This window comes from Salvelinus alpinus, chromosome 6 (genome assembly GCF_045679555.1).
Source record: "Salvelinus alpinus chromosome 6, SLU_Salpinus.1, whole genome shotgun sequence".
In the NCBI taxonomy this organism is placed as follows: Eukaryota; Metazoa; Chordata; class Actinopteri; order Salmoniformes; family Salmonidae; genus Salvelinus; species Salvelinus alpinus.
In genome coordinates, this window is record NC_092091.1 from 18,548,920 (window position 1) to 18,573,733 (window position 24,814).

Below are 24,814 nucleotides of genomic sequence, written 5' to 3' on the forward strand. Positions count from 1 at the left end.
CACGCATGGAATCAAACACACAAACACACACACACACACACACACACACACACACACACACACACACACACACACACACACACACACACACACACACACACACACACACACACACACACACACACACACACACACACACACACACACACACACACACACAGAGAGAGATTAGAAAAAGCAGTGCCAAACCCTTCCTGGACAAAATAACAGTGAGCACCACACTATTTGTCATATGAGTGGACATATAATTACTGAGCACGGTTAAATGCACACAAGAATATGTGGATAGTCAGATTAATATAATAGTTTGTTTAAAACGTTTACATGCTTTGCAAGAATGATTTCCCTAATAATCCTGTTTACATGGACGTTCTACCAAAATGACCATGACATTTTTTCTTATGTTGTTTACGTGTCCTAGTAATTCAAAAGATTGCTCAGAAAACCAGGTGTTTTAACCGGCATATGCTCACTTTGATTTTGACCTTATGCCGATTAAGATAAGCAGAGTAAGGTGTTTACAGGACTATTTCCATACTCGGCCTACTGCCCTAATCAGTTTAATATCGAATTATTAGTGTGCATGACAGCTTTCAGAAGGACATATATTTGAGTACACAAATCACTGTAGTTATTGACAGCTCCTAATTCTGGATATCCACATAATATCTCTGTCATAACTGTCTAGCCACGTCAGATACAAAACAACTTGATTTTATGGAGTAAATGAGTAGGAATTCTCGTAAAACAACAACCCCCAGTAGAACCCAATTTGTGTCATATCTGCATGATGACTGGCTGCTGACAGTTTGAACTCAAGGTTTTAGGTCAAAGTTTACAAGCAGCACAGCCATTTCTGGGAGGATGAAAGTATACACAGCAAATGGAGAGGCTGGGGTAGCGGCATGCATCTTGTCTAAACTGAAGCTGAACCACTACCTGACTCCATCTTGGATCAAAGCCAGTTCAAATGATTTGGCTTTAAAACAAACGGAGGAAACGTGGCCTCTGACTGCAACTTCTGATGATATCGCATTATTGTATATATGAAAATGAAAAGTCCTGCAATGTTGAGGGAAACTTAAAGGAAACGGACTGTTCAATGGAGTACAGGGATATGGCATTTTTGGTGAAAGGAGTTCCAATGACGGAGCTTAAGGTAGCTGGTGGTGGATAGTTGTCAATAACTGTTGATGAAAAATGGCAAATGAGAGAATAAAGGTAAGTTGACATATGAACACAGTACATCCCAAGATTTACGCCCATTGGTTGAGAGAGAGGAAGGTGATAATTGCAAGAGTGAGCCCAGGGTTGAACAACAAGCATGAGGAATGTGCATTTTTGTGCCATGCTTATAGGCTATAAGGTAAATAGGTGAATGACATTCCACACATGGCTAATAGGAAAGAGGAGAAGAAACAGGAAGCTATGCTGATGATGATGATTTGTTTGTATTACTGGATGAAGTTAGATAAGCATTTAGACCAGCCTTCCTGATAAAACGTAAACTACATTACAATTTCCCTTCAACTCCCTTACATTTGAATGATAAATGATGTTGAAATATTATAAAAGTACGATTATGGACAACAAGGAAGGATTGTTTTATTAGTAGTTTGCTTTCTCTGCCTTCAGTTGAGGCTATAGTTTTTATGAAGCATGGAGCAGCAGAGGGGGGAAACTAAGTCAATCTGCAAAGCCAAGAAAAAGAGAAAGAGAGTGCGAGTGAAGGGGAGGGGAGGAGAGGAGAGGAGGGTGGAAGAGCAACAGATGGAGGAAGGGAGGGGGGATCAATAGTGTTCTCTTCTTCTTGGCAGGGGAATGGCCAGTTTTATAAAGAGAGCCTGGCTAAGAGCAGGGAACTATGGGAAGACTTCCTCTCACCCACAGACAAGGAGGGGTGGGGAGGGGGACGGTGGAGGCAGAAGGTGGGTACAACAACCATCTCTGATCAGCGGAGCAACAGAGGACGGGGAGACAGAGGAGGAGACTAGGGGAACAGGTTCAACTGGGTGAAGAGGAGTTGCATGAGGGGGAAAAATTGATCTCTGTTGATTGGACTTTTCCGATATTTTGGTATTTCTTTAAGCTGTGCCATCTATGGCTTAGGGCTTCTCTAGCACTAGCGACAGCAGGGTGCCCAGTAACAGTATCCAGCTGCCAGATGAAAACCTTTGCCCTGCTGCCCTTCCATTGTTGGAACACCACATGGGACAGTCTGCCTGGCACTGTTTGCCTCAGACAGTTTCTAAGGGGTTCCATGGAGTGGATTGTAAAATGTATACAGGAAGTAGTAATGCAATACATACCCGTTGACTGATTGGTAGATACAGTTGTCAGTGTTGGTACAGAGCAGCAGGGCCCTCCCACCAGTCATTGTGCTAGCAGCTGGCATCCTGGAATGACAGAGAGAGAGAGAAATACAGACAGACCGACACAGTCCAGTTAGCAGAGTTGGACTGCTAGTTAAGGATCATATCACCTCCACCTTATCCGACACCCTAGACCCACTACAATTTGCATACCGCCCTAACTGATCCATGGAGGACGCAATCACCATTGCACTGAACACTGCCCTACCCATCTGGACAATAGAAATACCTATGTAAGAATGCTGTTCATCAACTATAGCTCAGCCTTCAACACCATAGTGTTCTCCAAGCTCATGACTAAGCTCAGGACCCTAGGTCTGAACACCGTCCTGTGCAACTGGGTCCTGGACATCCTGATGGGCCGACACCAGGTGGTGAAGGTAGGCAACAACACCTCTGCCATGCTGATCCTCAACACTCAGCACCCTTCTGTACTCCCTGTTCACCCATGCGTGGCCATGCAAGTCTCCAACTCAATCATCAACTTTGCTGTCGACACAACAGTGGTAGGCCTGATTGCCAACAATGTTCCAGGAAAATAATCTCTCCTTCAACGTCAACAAAATGAAGGAGCTGATTGCTGACTACAGGAGACAGCAGAGAGAGAACGCCCCCTTCCACATCAATGGGGCCGCAGTTTAGAGGGTGAAAAGCTTCAAGTTCCTTGGCGTGTACGACAGTGTGGTGAAGAAGGCGCAACAGCGGCTTGGTCCCTAAGACCTCACAAACTTCTACAGATGCACCATTGAGAGCATCCTGTTGGGCTGTATCACCGCCTGGTACGGCAATTGCGCCATCTGCAACCGCAGGTCTCTCTAGAGTGTGGTGCGGTCAGCCCAACGCATTACCGGGGGCACACTGCCTGCCCTCCAGGACATCATCAGTACCCAGTGTCACAGGAAGGCAAAAAAGATAATCAAGGGCCTCAGCCACCCGAGCCAGGGCCTGTTCACCCTGCTACCATCTAGAAGGTGGAGACAGTACAGGTGCATCAAAGCTGGGACCAAGAGACTGAGAAACAGCTTCTATATCCAGGCCATCAGACCGTTAAACAGTCACCACTAGCCGGCCTCCGGCCAGTACCCTGTCCTGATCCTTAGACACTGTTCTAGCCGGCTACCACCCGGTACTCTCGGAAAGTATTCAGACCCCTTGACTTTTTCCACATTTTGTTATGTTATAGCCTTATTCTAAAATGTATTAAGAATTTTTTTTAAATATCAATCTACACACAATACTCCATAATGACAAAGTGAAAATAGGATTTTTGCACATTTATTAAAAATAAAAACATAAATATCTTATTATTCAGACCCTTTGCTATGAGACTCGAAATTGAGCTCAGGTGCATCCTGTTTCCATTGATCATCCTTGAGATGTTTCTATAACTTGATTGGAGTGGACCTGTGGTAAATTCTTTTGACTGGACATGATTTGGAAAGGCACACAACTGTCTGTAGTTGACAGAACATGTCAGAGCAAAAACCAAGCCGTGAGGTCAAAGTAATTGTCCGTAGAGCTCCGAGACAGGATTGTGTCAAGGCACAGATCTGGGGAATGGTACCAAACCATTTCTGCAGCATTGAAGGTCCCCAAGAACATAGTGGCCTCCATCATTCTTAAACGGGGGGATTTTGTAACCACCAAGACTCTTCCTAGAGTTGGCCGCCCGGCCAAACTGAGCAATCGTGGTAGATGGGGCTTGGTTAGGGAGGTGACCAAGAACCCAATGGTCACTCTGACAGAGCTCCAGAGTTCCTCTGTGGAGATGGGAGAACCTTCCAGAAGAAAAACCATCTCTGCAGCAGTCCACCAATCATGCCTTTATGGTAGAGTGGCCAGACGGAAGCCACTCCTCAGTAAAAGGCACATGACAGCCCACTTGGAGTTTGCCAAAAGACACCTAAAAGACTCTCAGACCATGAGAAACAAGAAGCATGGTGGTGGCAGCATTATCCTCTCTTGGGTAGGGGGCAGTATTTTGAAGTTTGGATGACAAATGTGCCCAAAGTAAACTGCCTGTTACTCAGGCCCAGAAGCTAGGATATGCATGGTAGTATTGGTAGTATTGGATAGAAAAGTTTCTAAAACTGTTAAAATAATGTGTGTGAGTATAACAGAACTGATATGGCAGGCAAAAACCAGAGGAAAATCCATCCAGGAAGTGGGATTTGTTTTATGTGAGTTGTTTTCCATTGAATGCCTATTGACTATGTTATGGGTTAGGGCCCAGATTGTAGTTTCTATGGCTTCCACTAGATGTCAACAGTCTTTAGACATGCTTTCAGGCTTGTATTTTGAAAAACCATGAGTAAAAATACCTTTTGGCCAGTGGTCAGGGGAAGTATGCAGAGCTGGATTGGGCGCATGACCGTGAGCGCACCGTTCGTTGTTTTTCCTTTCTATTGAAAATGCTATTGTCCGGTTGAAATATTATTGATTATTTAGACAATAGACAACCTGACGATTAATTATAACCATCGTTTGACATGTTTCAACAAACTTTACTGGTACTATTAGGATGTATTCGTCTGCATGTTTTGACCGCCCTGGAGCCAGTGTATTACTGAACAAAACGCGCCAACAAAACTGAATTTTTGGGACATAAAGAGGGACTTTATCGAACAAAACAAACATTTATTGTGTAACAGGGAGTCTTGTTAGTGCAACCATATGAAGATCATCAAAGGTAAGTGATTCATTTTATCGCTATTTCTGACTTTTGTGACTCCTCTACTTGGCTGGAAAATGTTTGTATGCTTTTGTAAGCGGGGCGCTGTCCTCAGATTATCGCATGGTATGCTTTCGCCGTAAAGCCTTTTTGAAATCTGATACAGCAACTGGATTAACAAGAAGTTAATCTTTAAGCCGATGTATAACACTTGTATATTTTATTAATGTTTATTATGAGTATTTCTGTATTTTGAGTTTGGCGCTCTGCAATTTCACCAGAAGAAGTTATACTGTGGGGATGTTTTTCAACGGCAGGGACTGAGAGACTAGTCAGGATCGAGGGAAAGGAACAGAGAAAAGTACAGAGAGATCCTTAATGAAAACCTGCTCCAGAGCACTCAGGACCTCAGACTGGGGCGAGACAAGCACCCAGCCAAGACAACGCAGGCATGGCTTCGGGACAAGTCTCTGAATGTCCTTGAGTGGCCCAGCTAGAGCCCGGACTTGAACCTGATCGAACATCTCTGGAGAGACCTGAAAATAGCTGTGCAGTGACACTCCTCATCCAACCTGACAGAGCTTGAGAGGATCTGCAGAGAAGAATGGGAGAAACTCCCCAAATACAGGTGTGTGTCTTCATACCCAAGAAGACTCTAAGCTGTAATTGCTACCAAAGGTGCTTCAACAAAGTACCGAATAAAGGGTCTGAATACTTATGTAAATGTGATATTTCATTTTTTAAATGTTATTTATATGGGAAAACAATTCAAATTTTTTTTTTTTGCTTTGTCATTATGGGGAATTGTGTGTAAATTGATGAGGGATAAAAACAAATCTATTTTAGAATAAAGGTGTAATGCAACAAAATGTGGAAAAAGTCAGAATACTTCCCGAATGCACTGTACATAGAGTCATTGAACACTGGTCACTTTAATAATGTTTACATGCTGTTTTACCCACTTCATATTTACAGTATATACTGTATTCTAGTCAATAGGTTCATTTGGATTTTCCAAGCTCTGATGCTGCTGGTGGTCATTAGTAGCCTACCAAACTTGCTAACTGCCTGGTACTCAGCACTCTATTGTCCCTATCATCACCCTGACATCAATGAAAATGTAATAAAAATTGTAATCAAACACTTCATGAGAGCCCATGAGCTCATGTTGCGCAACCTTTCTATAGGCTAACATTTCTATGTGCATGAGAAAACTATTAAAAAAAAGAGGAGGATCCCATCAGGGCTAGGCCTACTATATTTATTTCTCAACTTTCTTAATATTTAGCACATTGCTTCTCTTTAAAACAGGAGTATAGCCTACCTGGCTGGCATGAAAATGAACCACGGGAAAAGCATCCATTCGCTGTATTTTTTTCTCCTGGCCCTGTTTGGAGACCGTTGCATGATAATGGTCCATTCTAAATTAAACACATTTCACACATATATTATTTAGTATATCTAAAGACAAGATTAAATCAACAACGGTCTGATGGGTGACAATATTAGCCTATCACTTGTGATTTATATATTATCACTTGACGCCCAGCTTGTGTGCAGTAAGGCAAGAAACAGTGCATGCCTTTTTTGGCGACTTTTTCAAATCATTGTCAAACACCTCATGTAGCCTAGGCCATAGGCCTATATGTTTTGATAAGGTTTGTATCACAACTAACCGCTGTACAACGGTTGTAGAGCCTAACTGGCATACATGCGCAGCTCATTTGCGGTCACTTGAGAATAGTGTTTTGCCGCTAATTAATTGCCTTTTACAACATTTGCGCTTATAGGCTACTAGTGTGTGCGCATTGCTACGCTTATAATGTGAGCTTGAAGATCTTTTTTAATAATAACTTGCAGATATTGTACAATCCAGGTGTACAAAGCTCTTAGAGACTTACCCATAAAGACTGTAATCGCTGCCAACGGTGATTCTAACATGTTTTGACTCAGGGTTGTGAATACTTATGTAAATTAGATATTTCTGTATTTCATTTGCAATAAATTTGCCAAAATGTCTAATAACATGTTTTCAGTTTGCCATTATGGGATATAGGTGAATTCAGGCTGTAACAAAACAAAATGTGGAATAAGTCAAGGGGTATGAATACTTTCTGAAAGCACTTGCATACATATTTATAGACTCTGACATTGTTCGTTCTGATATTTCTTAATTTTTGGTATTTGGCTTATTGTTTTGTATTGTTAGGTATACTGCACTGTTTGAGGTAGATGCATAAGCATTTCTCTGCACCTGCGATTACAATCAGCAAAATATGTATACACAACCAATAAAATGGTATTTTATTTTATTTGCTATTGATCTGTTAAATAACAGAGTGTTGTGGATGACCTGTATGCTCCCCATGAGTACCTTAAAGAGTTTAAGTCAAGTCAGTCAAAGGATTGGCCTGTCACCCAGAGACTAGTCTTGCATAGCCATACCTCCAAATTACGTTGTTGTCACGCCTCCTTTGAGACATAAGTAAATACTAAGAGTCATACAGAATAATGGGGTGTATACTGGTTTTAAGCCTCTAGCTGATTTCTGAGAGCCAGGAAACTCCCCTAATCCCAGACTGCAGAGGAACAGACTTCACGGGTTCTGAGGCATCTCCCCAAACTGCAGCTCCTAGATCCCTACTTGATTAGTAATTGGAGGATACACTTGAAAATAAAGATTTGAATGATGTTGAACCTGCAGGAGAAAAACAAATGAGACGACTCTGAGTCCATCTGGCACACAGAAGGAAACCTTTGGAAAATACTGGAAATTCCCCCATGTACTGTAATGCAATTAAGGCCAATTAAGAAATCGTCAGCAACATTCCAACCCAGAAGAAGGGGAATTCAGTTAAACTTGAGAGGAACGTTGTTGACATGATAACCTACTGTATCACACAATCTATCCTCTTCACTGACTACCTCTCCAAAATCTATCAAGCAAGGACCTGGAATGTTTTTAACAGAGGTTCTGACCCGTATTGTTTCAGCTTGTTACTCCTTCATCCAAAAAACAGTGCCAAGGTTAGTGTGAAAGACATGCTGAGCCAGTTTGAAATCATTACTTGGTCCATTAGTCAAAGCATGAAGCCAGGTCTTGTTGGGACGTAACCACACAAGCTCTAAGTCCCTCATCTCACAGTTACTATGCTCCCAGTCCCAATGCAGACTGGGGATGTGTCCTAAATGGCAGCATATTCCCTATATAGTGCACTAGTTTTGACCAGAGCCCTATGGGTCCTGATCAAAGGTAGTGCATTACATAGGGAATTACGAATAGGGTGCTATTTGGGACCTGGTCAAAGCAGAGCACTCAACAACTAGGCCCATAAACGCTGATAAAGCGACCTGGCTTGAATTTGGCCCCAGGTCTCAGCCCCTGATTTGGCCCAGGTGTTAACATGGCAGGAGACGAGTCTGGGCAAACGCCTGTTAGCACTTTGTCTTCCCGTCTGGTGTGAGTAAACGTTGACAGACAGGCAGACAGACAGGCGGGTAGACGGACAGACAGACAGCTGGACGGACAGACACGCACGCATGTCACACACACACGTAGCTGGAAAAACAGCGTCCAACAGATAGGGGAATGTGCGTGTGTGTATGCGTGTGTGACCAGATGTGCTAGAGGGCTTCAAGGCATCCATGGGCCGTTAAACATTTCCTGAGCACTGCCCACTCCAACAAACGCTCTCTCAACCCCCAATAAATATGCATCAGCTAACCCTGCTGCCATCCCTCCCCAACCCTCAGTATGCAGCGATTGCCTCCCCAGTCAGGTCAAATTCCACACATTGCTGTCCCCAGAACAGCTGAACAAGTCACGGAAGAAAATATGCCACAATTTGGCTGAATTACGTTAAAGTTGTTGACTAGCTGAACTATTCCTTGGCTGAGTCAACTGTGTAATTGGCCCAGTGGGTCTGTCCAGCGTTTTGAAACTGCACAGCTCATGGGTTGTTGTTATTTTCACTTAAGTGTGTAATTATAACTTGACACTGTGGAGAAATTATGCTTTTGGCTGATAAAATGTGCTTGGTTACGGTTAAGAGGTTTATCTCTCTGTCTCTCTTTCAGTTTCTCTTTCTCTCTACTCCTCCCTCCCTCTCTCCTCCCTTTCTCCCACTCTCTGGTATCTGTTGGAGCAGTACTGGGCTAGCCCCCAGAGAGAGAGGAGGAGGTTTGTTTCAGCCCCTCGCCTGCCAGCCTGCAGGCCCAAATTATTTTCAGCTGTGAGCTAAGCGCTGGTTACATGTTTGAGGGGAAACATCAACATTTTTTCCCCCTTCCCTCTCTTCTCTCTCTGCCACTTCTTTCTCTACTGAAACCAAACAGGAAAAAAATTCAGAATAGAAATCCAGTGGATGGGGATGGGGGGAGGGGACATAAGAAGAATGTATGTAGCCTCAGAAAAGTGTAGTTTTACATTTAATTTATTTTCTGGGTCAGCAAGAGGGGGGTGAGCATCACAGAGGAGAAGAACAGGGGGAGGAGAGAGTAAATGGAGGGAGAGAGAGGAAAGAGGGAAGGAAAGTAGATATTGTGAAGAATATTATGAGTATAATGTTACACTGTGAAAAAGTTGAGGGTTTCAGCTCTCATTCATTGTTTGGAGCCCCAGGGTGAGAACACAAAGTGCTGTTCTATGAGTTCTGTTTGGCTCACTAAAGCACAGTATTCAATACAGTTGAACTTGTTCCATGGACCCTGAGGAACACTTTATTGTTGAGTTGAATGTTGAGTGTAACTCATGTTGACCATTACAGGCTCCAGGTTTCTGAATGAGTCATCAAACCTGGCACTAGCAGGCAGCTCCATATGAGACTCCCCTTCACTCTGAATGTGACAGGCAGTGAATCCATACCTAATAATGCTGTAAATCTGACAGTGTTGCTTTGGTGCCCGGGCTGTTACTGTGGTAACTAAATCCATTGGAGCAAGAGAGGGGAGAGAGATAGAGTCAGCAGCAGGGTATCAGGACCCATCAGTTGCATAACAACTTTTTTTAATTTTTTTATTTAACCAGGCAAGTCAGTTAAGAACAAATTCTTATTTATAATGACATCCTTCCCCCTACTATACCAAACCCGGCCGATGCTGGGCCAATTGTGCGCCACCCTATGGGACTCCCAATCACAGCCAGATGTGATGCAGTCTAGATCCGAACCAGGTACTGCAATGATGCCTTTGCACTGAGATGCAGTGTCTTAGACCACTGTGTCACTCGGGAGCCCCAAATTTGAGCTGTTCTTGCCATAATATGGACTTGGTCTTTTACCAAATAGGGCTCTCTTCTGTTTACCACCCCTACCTTGCACAACACAACTGATTGGCTCAAATGCATTAAGGAAAGAAATTCCACAAATTATCTTTTAACAAGGCACACCTGGTAATTGAAATGAATTGGTTGAGAGAATACAAAGAGTGTGCAAAGATGTCATCAAGGCAAAGGGTGGCTACTTTGAAGAATCTCAAATCTCAAATATATTTAGATTTGTTTAACACTTTTTGGTTACTACATGATTCCATATGTGTTATGTCATAGTTTATATGTCTTCGCTATTATTTTACAATGTAGAAAATAGTAAACATGAAGAAAAACTCTTGAATGAGTAGGTGTTCTAAAACTTTTGACTGGTACTGTACATACATACGAAATATATGTTATCTGTGACCTTACGTCCCTATATTAACATTCACATACCATCTTCCTTGTCTTATAGTGACTCCAACCCCCTGCAGTTTCCTACTAGGCTCACTCCTATGTTGTTTATGTAACTGTAGCTGCCTCCAGATACCCAGTGACCATCCATCCGCTGATAGGAATCTCCTGCTGTCCTGTTGGATTTGTTATGAAGAATCTCAAATCTCAAATATATTTAGATTTGTTTAACACTTTTTTGGCTACTACATGATTCCATGTGTTATTTCATAGTTTTGATGTCTTCACTATTATTCTACAATGTAGAAAATAGTAAAAAATAAAGAAAAACCCTGGAATGAGTTCGGTGTCCCACAAAGAGCTGCAGACAAACACTGCTATAACCTATACAAATCACACCATTGGGCCTGACCTGCCTGAGCAATGTGGACAATATCAGTGGCACACTGACTAGCTAACCCACTGGTGGCCTGGACAGCCTTTCACAAAGGAACCTGTCCTGCTTTACATGAGACACGAACAAAACTGGGTCATGTTTACTAGTGCGCAACATTTCAGATAGTACCTGCCCATTTCGGCCCGTTTGCTTCTGATTCATGCCTAATGAATACAACCCAGGATACACGCAGCCAGGTCAAGGAAACAGACAATAATAGCAAAGAGGAGACATCGTGATATTCCACAACAATAGGACAACTGAGACTCTCCACTGTCAACTTCAGATTCCTGATTTTCAAGACATCTGTGACTAAATACGAGTCTGCATTCCTGTTGCCTCACGGCACCTCCCGGCACCTCACAGTGAGTTAGCTATGGGCTTGTCAGTGACTTTGTCAGTGCCAGTATAACTGGTGTGTTTATTGGTGTGGAATCAGCATTTATGACTTATCTAGAAGGTCCCTGAAGGGATGTTCAGTGTCAGTGCTGAGGGGTGGCAGGTAGCCTAGTGGTTAGAGCGTTGGGCCACTAGCCTAAAGGTTGCTAGATTGAATCCCCGAGCTGACAAGGTAAAATCTGTCGTTTTGCCCCTGAACAAGGCAGTTAACCCACTGTTCCTAGGCTGTCATTGTAAATAAGAATTTGTTCTTAACTGACTTGCCTAGTTAAATAAATAAATAAAAGGTCCTGTGTTGTCTGTGTTGAGTCTTGCTGTTGTCAGTTCTGTTGTCTGTGTTGAGTTTTGCTGTTGTCAGTTCTATTGTCAGGGGTGAGTCTTGCTATTGTCAGTTCTGTTGTCTGTGTTGAGTCGTGCTGTAGTCAGTTCTGTTGTCAGTGTTGAGTCTTGCTGTAGTCAGTTCTGTTGTCAGTGTTGAGTCTTGCTGTTGTCAGTTCTGTTGTCTGTGTTGAGTCTTGCTGTTGTCTGTTCTGTTGTCAGTGTTGAGTCTTGCTGTTGTCAGTTCTGTTGTCAGTGTTGAGTCTTGCTGTTGTCAGTTCTGTTGTCAGTCGTGAGTCTTGCTGTTGTCAGTTCTGTTGTCAGTGGTGAGTCTTGTTGTTGTCAGTGTTGAGTCTTGCTGTTGTCAGTTATGTTGTCAGTGGTGAGTCTTGTTGTTGTCAGTGCTGAGTCTTGCTGTTGTCAGTTCTGTTGTCAGTGTTGAGTCTTGCTGTTGTCAGTTCTGTTGTCAGTGCTGAGTCTTGCTGTTTTCAGTTCTGTTGTCAGTGTTGAGTCTTGCTGTTGTCAGTTCTGTTGTCAGTGTTGAGTCTTGCTGTTGTCAGTTATGTTGTCTGTGTTGAGTCTTGCTGTTGTCAGTTCTGTTGTCAGTGCTGAGTCTTGCTGTTGTCAGTTCTGTTGTCAGTGGTGAGTCTTGTTGTTGTCAGTGCTGAGTCTTGCTGTTGTCAGTTCTGTTGTCAGTGTTGAGTCTTGCTGTTGTCAGTTCTGTTGTCAGTGCTGAGTCTTGCTGTTGTCAGTTCTGTTGTCAGTGGTGAGTCTTGTTGTTGTCAGTGCTGAGTCTTGCTGTTGTCAGTTCTGTTGTCAGTGTTGAGTCTTGCTGTTGTCAGTTATGTTGTCTGTGTTGAGTCTTGCTGTTTTCTGTTCTGTTGTCAGTGTTGAGTCTTTCTGTTGTCAGTGTTGAGTCTTGCTGTTGTCAGTTCTGTTGTCAGTGGTGAGTCTTGTTGTTGTCAGTGCTGAGTCTTGCTGTTGTCAGTTCTGTTGTCAGTGCTGAGTCTTGCTGTTTTCAGTTCTGTTGTCAGTGTTGAGTCTTGCTGTTGTGAGTTCTGTTGTCAGTATTGAGTTTTGCTGTTGTCAGTTCTGTTGTCAGTGGTGAGTCTTGTTGTTGTCAGTGCTGAGTCTTGCTGTTGTCAGTTCTGTTGTCAGTGTTGAGTCTTGCTGTTGTCAGTTATGTTGTCTGTGTTGAGTCTTGCTGTTTTCTGTTCTGTTGTCAGTGTTGAGTCTTTCTGTTGTCAGTGTTGAGTCTTGTAGTTGTCAGTTCTGTTGTCAGTGGTGAGTCTTGTTGTTGTCAGTGCTGAGTCTTGCTGTTGTCAGTTCTGTTGTCAGTGCTGAGTCTTGCTGTTTTCAGTTCTGTTGTCAGTGTTGAGTCTTGCTGTTGTGAGTTCTGTTGTCAGTATTGAGTTTTGCTGTTGTCAGTTCTGTTGTCAGTGTTGAGTCTCGCTGTTGTCAGAGCTGTTGTTCATGTTCAGTCTTGCTGTTGTCAGTGTTAAGTCTTGAAGTGGTCAGTGGAGTTGTCAGTAATATTGCCAGTGATAAGTCTCGCTATTGTGAGTAGTGTTGTCAGTTTTATCTGCATGGCCAGTGTCTTAGAGCTCTGGAGGCCTGCCTGGCGCTCCTCACAGCTGCTTCACATAAAGATTTCATCCTACTGACCGTCCTGTCCCGTAGGAACTAACGCCATGACATCACCTCTCTTCTCAGGGAGCCTCCAGAATAGGGGAGCGCTCAGTAATTTCCACATACCTTAAAAGGACAAGGCCCCAGATATCCCAGCTAGCCAGAAGGGCCGCTACACCAAAGAGGGACTGTCCTGGATGATGATTCACTATAGTGGTTGAACTCTAATTGCTGCCCCAAGGAGACGGACTACAGTAGCAGAGCAGCAGAGCCAGATGGAGAGAGCTGCTCAAAACTGCAGAAGAGATTTGCAGTTTTTTTTCGCTCTCTGTCTCTGTCTCTGTCTTTGTCTCTGTCTTTGTCTCTGTCTCTGTCTCTCTCTCTCTCTCAGTGTAGGGCCGTATCCATCCTCACACGATGTGGTTTTCTTTAACACATGCTAAAGCCTCGTCTGCAATCAATTTAACGCACCACTTCACATTTAGCAAGCTCTCTGCGGAACAGTGAACTTTGCAAACATTATTTTCTTTCTTTCTTCCCATCCCTTTCCTTCGCTGTAGGAAAGCAATATGATGGGGTGTATGTGGGAGAGAGAGGCAGGGATGGGGGGATAGAGGGATTTCTAATCCTGTCTTTCTTTTTACTCTGAAGGAACTACTCCTTGAACAAGAGTATGCCAGAGGTAATGCTCAGCCAATTTGCTGTCAGCCCTGCAGGATCACAGGCAAGATATGACACGATGTGCCAGTTCAAATGATGTGCTGGGGATTTCACCGGATCACATGCTGACTTGACCTGCTTCAGTCTGACAGAGATTCATGAGAGGGGGGAAAGAGGCTGGTGAAGGTGAAGGCTGTATGAGAGAGTGAAGGAAGAGGGGGTGGGCAAATAAACAATGGAATTTCAGTCAGTCTCGCTCTCTCCCCTCCTCCCCCTCTCTACTGCCTGTCCTGTCTTGGGCCCTAGCCTCTTTCCCAAGCTGATTCCATAGCAGGGGTCTGGCTAGCAGCCAAGCAGGTCGACCGTAAGTGCAACAGGCCTCTGGACTTCTCTTTCCCTGTCCTTCCCCCTCTCACTCTTTTTATCCCGTTACCCTTTCCCTTGCTCCCTCTCTCTCTCTCCCTTGCCATCTACCTCTCTCCAACTATCCCTGCATTTCCTAGCTGGATGTAGTAAACATCCTGTTTTGTTTGTCCTTGTGTTTTTTGATGACAGACACCTAGACAGAGAGGAAGTGTGGATGGCAGGATGTGGGTTAAGGGCACTACTTCCTGTGCCCTCGCCATCCCACCTCACAATGGTGTAGGCAGATAAACTCCCACTGTAAGAACCAAGAGACCTCTTTTGACAAATGGGACAGTTCCTCTGCTCTGCTCTCCACAAGGATACAGAAGGAGGTTCCAGGGTCGATGAAAAAGGCCTGATTCCTCTCCACCTGTCAGAGCTGAGCTTGTAAATGTGCAGAAAACCCCACAGTTATCAGCCAGGAAACCGTAACAGGCTTTTAATAGTAAGGGCTTCTCTTCTATTCCTAGTGCAGCCCATTCCACATCCGACTGGCGCTGCAAATGGTGCAGGTAGCAGGCTAACAATGTGCTTAAAGACTAGGCTCCAGATGCAGAGGTTTAGGGTGAAGTTACTGACACCACGGTCTGATAAGCAGAGAAAATAATAAGAAGAAGAAACTGGTGTGGGCTCAACTCTACTTCTTGGTCGTAAGTATAGAAAGTAGGGATGTGTACACTTCTTAGAATATTAGAATATCTGAACGGACATTAGTATTCGAATTTTTGTGTGAACATAAAACATTTTTGTGTGAACATAAAATTATAGCCTACTATAGGCCTATTTTAAGATGATTTTAACACTGAAAAGGCTTTTTCTAAATTAAATTTGAATATCCATGTGACATTGTTACATACAAGGATATACATCAGGTATATTTCACTGGTCATCCCCAAAGCCAACACATCCTTTGGCTGCCTTTCCTTACAGTTCTCTGCTGCCAATGACTGGGACGGAAAGCTAGAGTCTTATATCTCCCTCATTAACTTTAAGCATCAGCTGTCAGAGCAGATTACCGATCATTGCACCTGTACACAGCCCATCTGCAAATAGCCCACCCAACTACGTCATCCCCATGTTGTTATTTTTTTTTGCTCTTTTTCACCCCAGTATCTCTACTTGCACATCGCCATCTGCACATCAGTGTTAATGCTAAATTGTAATTATTTCGCTACTATGGCCTATTTATTGTCTTACCTCCCTAATCTTATTACATTTGCACACACTGTATATAGTTTTTTTCTTTTGTGTTATTGACTGTACGTTTGTTTATCCCATGTGTAACTCTGTGTTGATGTTGTTGTCTCAATGCTTTGCTTTATCTTGGCCAGGTCTCAGTTGTAAATGAGAACTTGTTCTCAACTGACCTACCTGGTTAAATAAAGGTGAAATAAAAAAATGAAAAAAATGTACCATGGCATTTCTAATGATTCATTTCATAAAGCAAACTTTTCAATGTAGTTTTATGATGTGCACGATGCAAACCATAAAAAAGACCAGTAGCCAACTGGCGTGTAGCTTGTTGTTAACATCAACATGTTAAATGTGCAACCAGAGGGAAAAAAATTCTAGATCACCTTTACTCCACACACAGAGACGCGTACAAAGCTCTCCCTCGCCCTCCATTTGGTAAATCCGACCACAAATCTATCCTCCTGATTCCTGCTTACAAGCAAAAATTCAAGCAGGAAGCACCAGTGACTCGGTCTATAAAAAAGTGGTCAGATGAAGCAGATGCTAAGCTACAGTACTGTTTTGCTATCACAGACTGGAACATGTTCCGGGGTTCTTCCGATGGCATTGAGGAGTACACCACATCAGTCACTAGTTTTATCAATAAGCGCATCGAGGACGTCGTCCCCACAGAGACTGTACGTACATACCCCAACCAGAAGACATGGATTACAGGCAACATTCGCACTGAGCTAAAGGGTAGAGCTGCCGCTTTCAAGGTGTGGGACTCTAACCCGGAAGCTTACAAGAAATCCTGCTATGCCCTGCGACGGATCATCAAACAAGCAAAGCATCAATACAGGGCTAAGATTGAATCATACTACACCGGCTCCGACGCTCGTTGGATGTGGCAGAGCTTGCAAACTATTACAGACTACAAAGGGAAGAACAGCCGCGAGCTGCCCAGTGACACGAGCCTACCAAACGAGCTAAATCACTTGTATGCTCGCTTCGAGGCAAGCAACACTGAAGCATGCATGAGAGCATCAGCTGTTCCGGACGACTGTGTTATCACGCTCTTCGTAGCCGACGTGAGTAAGACCTTTAAACAGGTCAACATACACAAGGCTGCGGGGCCAGACGGATTACCAGGACGTGTGCTCCGGCATGTGCTGACCAACTGGCAGGTGTCTTCACTGACATTTTCAACATGTCCCTGATTGAGTCTGTAATACCAACATGTTTCAAGCAGACTACCATAGGCCTTGTGCCCAAGAACACAAAGGCAACCTGCCTAAATGACTACAGACCCGTAGCACTCACGTCCATAGCCATGAAGTGCTTGGTAATGGCTCACTTCAACACCATTATCCCAGAAACCCCAGACCCACTCCAATTTGCATACCGCCCAAACAGATCCACAGATGATGCAATATCTATTGCACTCCACACTGCCCTTTCCCACCTGGACAAAAGGAACACTATTGTGAGAATGCTATTCATTGACTATAGCTCAGCATTCAACACCATAGTACCCTCAAAGCTCATCACTAAACTAAGGATCCTGGGACTAAACACCTCCCTCTGCAACTGGATCCTGGACTTCCTGACGGGCCGCCCCCAGGTGGTGAGGGTAGGTAGCAACACATCTGCCACGCTGATCCTCAACACTGGAGCTCCCCAGGGGTGCGTGCTCAGTCCCCTCCTGTACTCCCTGTTCACCCACGACTGCATGGCCAGGCACGACTCCACCATCATTAAGTTTGCAGATGACACAGCAGTGGTAGGCCTGATCACCAACAGCAACGAGACAGCCTATAGGGAGGAGGTCAGAGACCTGGCCGGGTGGTGCCAGAATAACAACCTCTCCCTCAACGTAACCAAAACTAAGGAGATGATTGTGGACTACAGGAAAAGGAGGACTGAGCACACCCCCATTCTCATCGACGGGGCTGTAGTGGAGCAGGTTGAGAGCTTCAAGTTCCTTGATGTCCACATCAACAACAAACTAGAATGGTCCAAACACACCAAGACAGTCGTGAAGAGGGCACGACAAAGCCTATTCCCCCTCAGGAAACTAAAAAGATTTGGCATGGGTCCTGAGATCCTCAAAATGTTCTACAGCTGCAACATCGAGAGCATCCTGACTGGTTGCATCACTGCCTGGTTCGGCAATTGCTCAGCCTCTGACCGCAAGGCACTACAGAGGGTAGTGGTAAAGAGGTCCTGCCATCCAGGACCTCTTTACCAGGCAGTGTCAGAGGAAGGCCCTAAAAATTGTCAAAGACCCCAGCCACCCCAGTCATAGACTGTTCTCTCTACTATCGCATGGCAAGCGATACCGGAGTGCCAAGTCTAGGACAAAATGCTTCTCAACAGATTTTACCCCCAAGCCATAAGACTCCTGAACAGGTAATCAAATGGCTACCTGGACTATTTGCATTGTGTGCCCCCTAACCCCTCTTTTTATGCTGCTGCTACTCTCTGCTTATCATATATGCATAGTCACTTTAACTATACATTCATGTACATACTACCTCAGTTGGGCCGACCAACCAGTGCTCCCGCACATTGGCTAACCGGGCTATCTGCATTTTGTCCCGCCACCCGCCACCCACCACCCGCCAACCCCTCTTTTACGCTACTGCTACTCTCTGTTCAACATATATGCATAGTCACTTTAACCATATCTACATGTACATACTACCTCAATCAGCCTGACTAACCGGTGTCTGTATGTAGCCTCGCTACTTTTATAGCCTCGCTACTGTATATAGCATGTCTTTTTACTGTTGTTTTATTTCTTTACCTACCTATTGTTCACCTCATACCTTTTTTGCACTATTGGTTAGAGCCAGTAAGTAAGCATTTCACTGTAAGGTCTACACCTGTTGTATTCGGCGGACGTGACAAATAAACTTTAATTTAATTTAATTTGTTTATGTTTGCCAATAAGCGTGGCAAAGAGGCTCAATGTGTAGCAAGTGAAGTGAGAGTTCACTAATGCAATGCACGATGGAATAAAATTACGGAATTAAAAGTTAGCAAAATGAGAAGGAGTAGGCTATCTGAATGGGTTTGGGGAGAAAGCACAGCATGTGGCCTCATTTAGCCTAACTAGCTATAGTTGGTTAGCTTAGTTAGCTAGCTTCTCTAGGGTTCTCCAGTTAAGACAGGCTATGCTATATGAGATGACAAATAACATTGTGGTGGCTACAAGTTAGCTAGTCTTGGCTGTGGCAAAGTTAGCTAGTCTTGGTTCTCCCTCCGTCTGCTCGCTACACACACCACCCTATATAACCACCGCCAGCTGCAGCAATAGAGCACCAGCCTCTCCCTCGTGCAGCAGTGCTCAGGTTAAAAACTTAGCTATGTTTAAAAAAACACATCTATTTCAAATATCCAGATATCAGACAAAAATGAATTATACTTTTCGAATAGTGAAATTATTTCATACCCCCATCCAAAATGGAAAGAGTAACCTTGAGAGCAGAGGAGAAGAGGAGAGGTGACAAGAGGAACAGAACAAGGGTAAAGAGACAGAACAGAGAATAGCAAGAGAATGGAAGAGAAAACAAGAGAAGGAGAGGAAGATGAATTGGTGAGAGAGAGAAGCAGAGAAGTAAACGATCCCTATTCAACCCATCTGGATCACACTCCTACACACTCCCTCCATCCCCTCCTCTACAGGCCTGTATTCCCCTCCTCCTTGCAGGCAGAGACTCCTGCATGTGCTGCTCCTCACTCATCCCAGTCTGCTATCAATTACCCTCCTGGCTCCACTGACCACAGCCAATGCCAGCCAATCCCAAAGCCTGCTCTACTGAGTACATCTAGCTTGCTACAAATCTGGCCCTCGTTTCCCAGTTGCAATGTAATTTAAGGGTTATAATGATTGTACCAGAGCGTGTTTAGAGTGTTTCCCAAACAAGCACATAGAAAGAATGTTCGCTAAGTGCGTTGTTAGACGATGTATAGATAGTGATAGGATCGAAAGAAAAGCAGCGCTGCTCTCGGATCAGCTTTCTCCATTCAAATCTTACCTTAACATTAGAATTATTCCACAATACTGATGATGGATCAGCTTCTAGAGCAAGGGTCGAAAACAGGCAGCCCGCAGGCCAAAACTGGCCAGGAAGGGATTTTTTTTGCCCCCAGGAATTCAGCAAAAAAAACTGTTTAATTCGCTAAGACAAAATCAGAATAAACATCTCTCCGGTAAGTAGAAGGGTGGGGGTATATGTTTCATGATTAACGACTCATGGTGTAATCGTGACAACATACAGGAACTGAAGTCCTTTTGTTCACCTGACCTAGAATTCCTCACAATCAAATGCCTACTGTATTATCTCCCAAGAGAACTCTCCTCGGTTATTGTCACAGCAGTGTTTATCAACCCTCAAACCAAGACTAAGATGGCCCTCAAGGAACTTCACTGGACTTTATGCAAACTGGAAACCATATATCCCGAGGCTGCATTTATTGTAGCTGAGGATTATAATTGGAGAACTAATTTGAGAACAAGGCTCCCTAAATTCTATCAGCATATCGAATGCAGTACACGAGCGAGTAACACACTCTAACTTCCGCGATGCATACAAGGCCCTCCCCCACCCTCTTTTTGGCAAATCTGATCATGACTCCATCTTGTTGCTCCCTTAATATAGGCAGAAACTAAAACAGGAAGCGCCGCGCTTAGGTCTATCCAATGCTGGTCTGACCAATCGGATTCCACGCTTCAAGATTGTTTCGATCATGTGGACTGGGATGTGTTCCGGGTAGCCTCAGAGAATAACATTGACGTATACGCTGACTCGGTGAGCGAGTTAATAAGGAAGAGTTATAGGAGATGTTGTACCCACTGTGACTATTAAAACCTTCCCTAACTAGAAACCGTGGATGGATGGCAGCATTTGTGCTAAACTGAAAGCACGTTCCACCGCATTTAATCATGGCAAGACAACTGGGAATATGGCTGAATATAAACAGTGTAGCTATTCCCTCCATAAGGCAATCAAACAAGCAAAGTGTCAGTATAGAGTCCAAGTGGAGTCGCAATTCAACGGCTCAAACACGAGACATATATGTGGCAGGGTCTACAGACAATCACGGATTACAAACAGAAAACCAGCCCCGTCGCGGACATCTACGTCTTGCTTCCAGACAAACAAACACCTTCTTTGCCCGCTTTGAGGATAATACAGTGCCACTGACGCGGCCCGCTACCAAAGACTGTGGGCACTCCTTCTCCGTGGCCGACGTGAGTAAAATATTTAAACATGTTAACCCTCGCAAGGCTGCCGGCCCAGACGGCATCCCTAGCCGCGTCCTCAGAGCATGCGCAGACCAGCTGGCTGGCTGGTGTTTACGGACATATTCAATCAATCCATATCCCAGTCTGCCTTTCCCCACATGCTTCAAGATGGCCACCATCATTCCCAAGAAAGCAAAGGTAACTGAACTAAATGACTATCACCCCGTAGCACTCACTTCTGTCATCATGACGTGCTTTGAGAGACTAGTCAAGGATCATATCACCTCCACCCTACCTGTTACCCTAGACCCACTTCAATTTGCTTACCTCCCCAATAGGTCCACAGACGAAGCAATCACCATTCCACTGCACACTGCCCTATCCCACCTGGACAAGAGGAATACCTATGTAAGAATGCTGTTCATTGACTACAGCTCAGCATTCAATAGTATAGTACCCTCCAAACTCATCATTAAGCTGGGTCTCGACCCCACCCCGTGCAATTGAGTCCTGGACTACCTGACAGGCCGCCCCCAGGTGGTGAAGTTAGGAAACAACATCTCCACCCCGCTGATCCTCAACACTGGGGCCCCACAAGGGTGCGTTCTCATCCCCTTCCTGTACTTTCTGTTCACCCACGACTGTGTGGCCATGCACGCCTCCAACTCAATCATCAAGTTTGCAGATGACACAACAGTGGTAGGCTTGATTACCAACAACGACGAGACAGCCTACGAGGGAGGAGGTGAGGGCTCTCGGAGTGTGGGTTCAGGAAAATAACCTCTCACTCAATGTTAGCAAAACAGAAGAGATGATCGTAGACTTCAGGAAATAGCAAAGGGAGCACCCCCCTATCCACATTGATGGGACAGCAGTGGAGAAGGTGGAAAGTTTTAAGTTCCTCGGTGTACATATCACAGACAAACTGAAATGGTCCACCCACACAGACAGTGTGGTGAAGGCGCAACAGCGCCTCTTCAACCTCAGGAGGCTTAAAAAACGTGGCTTGTCATCAAAAATCCTAACTTTTACAGGTGCACAATTGAGAGCATCCAATCGGGCTGTTTTACCGCCTGGTACGGCAACTGCACCGCCCACAACCGCAGGGCTCTCCAGAGGGTGGTGCGGTCTGCACAACGTATCACCGGGGGAAACTACCTGCCCTCCAGGACACCTACAACACCCGTTGTCACAGGAAGGCAAAAAAGATCATCAAGGACAATAACCACCTGAGCAACTGCCTGTTCACCCCGCTTCCATCCAGAATGTGAGGTCAGTACAGGTGCATCAAAGCTGGGACTGAGAGATTGAAAAACAGCTTCTATCTCAATGCCATCAGATTGTTAAACAGCCATCACTAGCACAGAGAGGCGGCTGTCTACTTACAGACTTGATATCATTGGCCACTTTAATAAATGGAACACTAGTCACTTTAATAACGCCACTTTAAGAATGTTTACATATCTCGCATTACTCATCTCATATAGATATACTGTATACTGTATCCTACACTATCTATTCTATACTATTGTCATGACGTTGCCCTCTTTGGGTACAGCAAGCCCCATCCCCCTCTCCCTGCCTCTCCCTACCTCTCCCTGCCCCCTACAACTAGGCTGCTGTGGTCAGAGAGGTCGTAAATTCCTGGAAGAGATTGTCTCTATACTGTGTGCATGAGGAGACAGAGTGAGCTTTCATAGAGAACAAAGGAATTTCTTCCACCTCACAGAACTTGAGGTCCGAACAACGTTTACGTTCCGGAGAAGATTGGGTGAAGAATCCAGCTACGAACTGGTCCGTTTGTTACAACTTGGAGAAGCTCATGGGAGACGGTGCAGCCACATTACCATAACGCTGTTTATATAATAGCCTCAGATATGAGGTTTACATCTAATTGTTGTATAAGATGAATGAGTGAGTATGATACTGTTTGTAAAATTGTGTAATGTGATTTTGGACTGTTTAATGAAGGAAACTCCAATTCCCTTTTGAGTTAAACTAAATCAGAGGACCGCCCATGAGCCCAGTTAGGGTCAGGCATCCTGGGACAGCCATTTTTCGGCCCTTCCGAATAAAACCCAAATATCAAATCGGTTTTCTATCACCAGACCAGCTTACCTCAATAACGAGAGGGCCAAGGTTTGAGACCAGACTGCTGAATCATTTAACCATACCACGTGGTTAAACTCTAAGACTATCGATACCGACAGAATAAGAACAAGTCTTTGATATTATTTACTAGTCTGCAGCTAGGAATTCGGTATCATTGAACGCGAAGAACGACAACCTCCGAAACACTCATTCTACAACAACACGAATGAATGTCACTCTGAACTATCCACTCTAACCACGAGAGAGAGAGAGAGAGAGAGGACGGAAACTCTCCAACAGAAACTAACTTTTCAACAGCGATCAAGACGACACACTGAGCGTAAATATATATATTGATTGCAATTGTTCCCGAATGAGTGAGCGTCCATGTGCAAAGGATTAGTATTTCAATTGTTATAATTATCAACTTTGTAGTGTCTCATCTCAGTTGACCCCCACTTCCCCTTTTGTCCACCAAGCCGCGATACCGGTTTAGCCCACTAGGGAACATTCTCCTATCATTTCTTGTAACCATATTTACTTTGTTTGTTTGTTTATGCATTTCTGTGAATTACTTAGTTAGTAATAAATAAATGATTTAAGACAATTGATGTATGGATGACTCATAGTGAAGACTGGGTTCGTGCAGATAACCAACAATTTACGACGTTTGGAATGAGACTAACGCGAGGTAAAGTAAATCATTCATTAATTAAGAAGATGAATTGATCAGATATGAAAATATCTGAAAAGTTATATTAGGAAATTATAACTTTGTAATCTGAATATTTTCCTTGGTGCCCCGACTTCCTAGTTAATTACAGTTACATGATTAATCAGTTTAATCGCATAATAATAATTACAGAGAGTTATTTGATAAATAAGTCTTCAGTTTAATGATGCCAAAGACACGACACTATCTATTGCATCTTAGCCGCTCTGTCACTGCTTCTTATCCCATTCCTTTACTAGATTGTGTGTATTAGGTTTTGTTGTGGAATTGTTGACCTGTTATTATCTGTTAGATATTGCTGCACTGTCTGATCTAGAAGCATAAGCATTTCGCTACACTCGCAATAACATCTGCTTACCATGTGTATGTGACCAATAACTTTTGATTTGATCATGAAAGACATTGAGGCAAAGATGACAGGCAGTAGCCTAGCCACAAACTAGAACTCAATTGATTGAACACAAAGTTTATTTCAATATGATTGAAATAGGCTACATGGGCCTATATAGCCTAAGTATATTTAAAAGTCAGTCATTTCAGTTTTCATTTGAAGCATAATTTTATCCATTTTATCCTTTCTTTTATCCTTTTTGGTAATGATTGCAAATACTTTGACAACTTGTACAGTTGAAGTCGAAGGTTTACATACGCCTTAGCCAAATACATTTAAACTCAGTTTTTCACAATTCCTGACATTTAATCATAGTAAAAATTCCCTGTCTTAGGTCAGTTAAGATCAGGGCGTGACAGTACCCCCCCCCCCCCAAATGTGCGGACTCCGGCCGAAAAACCTAAACCTATAGGGGAGGGTCTGGGTGGGCATCTATCTGCGGCAGCGGCTCAGGTGCGGGACGCAGACCCCGCTCCACCGCTGGCTCACCCCACTTTGGTAGCACCTCGGGTGCGGGGACCGGACTGGGGATCCTCGTTGCGGGCCCCGGACTAGGCACCCTCGTTGCGGGCCCCGGACTGGGCACCCTCGCTGCGGGCCCCGGACTGGGCACCCTCGCT

General features: G+C 44.2%; 1 protein-coding gene across 2 annotated transcripts in view; it reads right to left on the minus strand.

The window, feature by feature from the left end:
• LOC139578285 (DENN domain-containing protein 2A-like) overlaps positions 1–24,814 on the minus strand; it is a 53,412-nt gene that overhangs the window by 19,784 nt on the left and 8,814 nt on the right. The window contains exons 2-3 of one of the 2 annotated variants that reach the window (XM_071405685.1): positions 6,368–6,464; positions 2,310–2,396 (exon numbers count right to left, since the gene is read on the minus strand). In XM_071405685.1, coding sequence (XP_071261786.1) covers positions 2,310–2,396; positions 6,368–6,450 — 170 coding nt within the window. In that variant the 5' untranslated portion in view covers positions 6,451–6,464. The remainder of the gene's footprint in view (positions 1–2,309; positions 2,397–6,367; positions 6,465–24,814) is intronic. The other variant, XM_071405686.1, reaches the window with a different exon arrangement.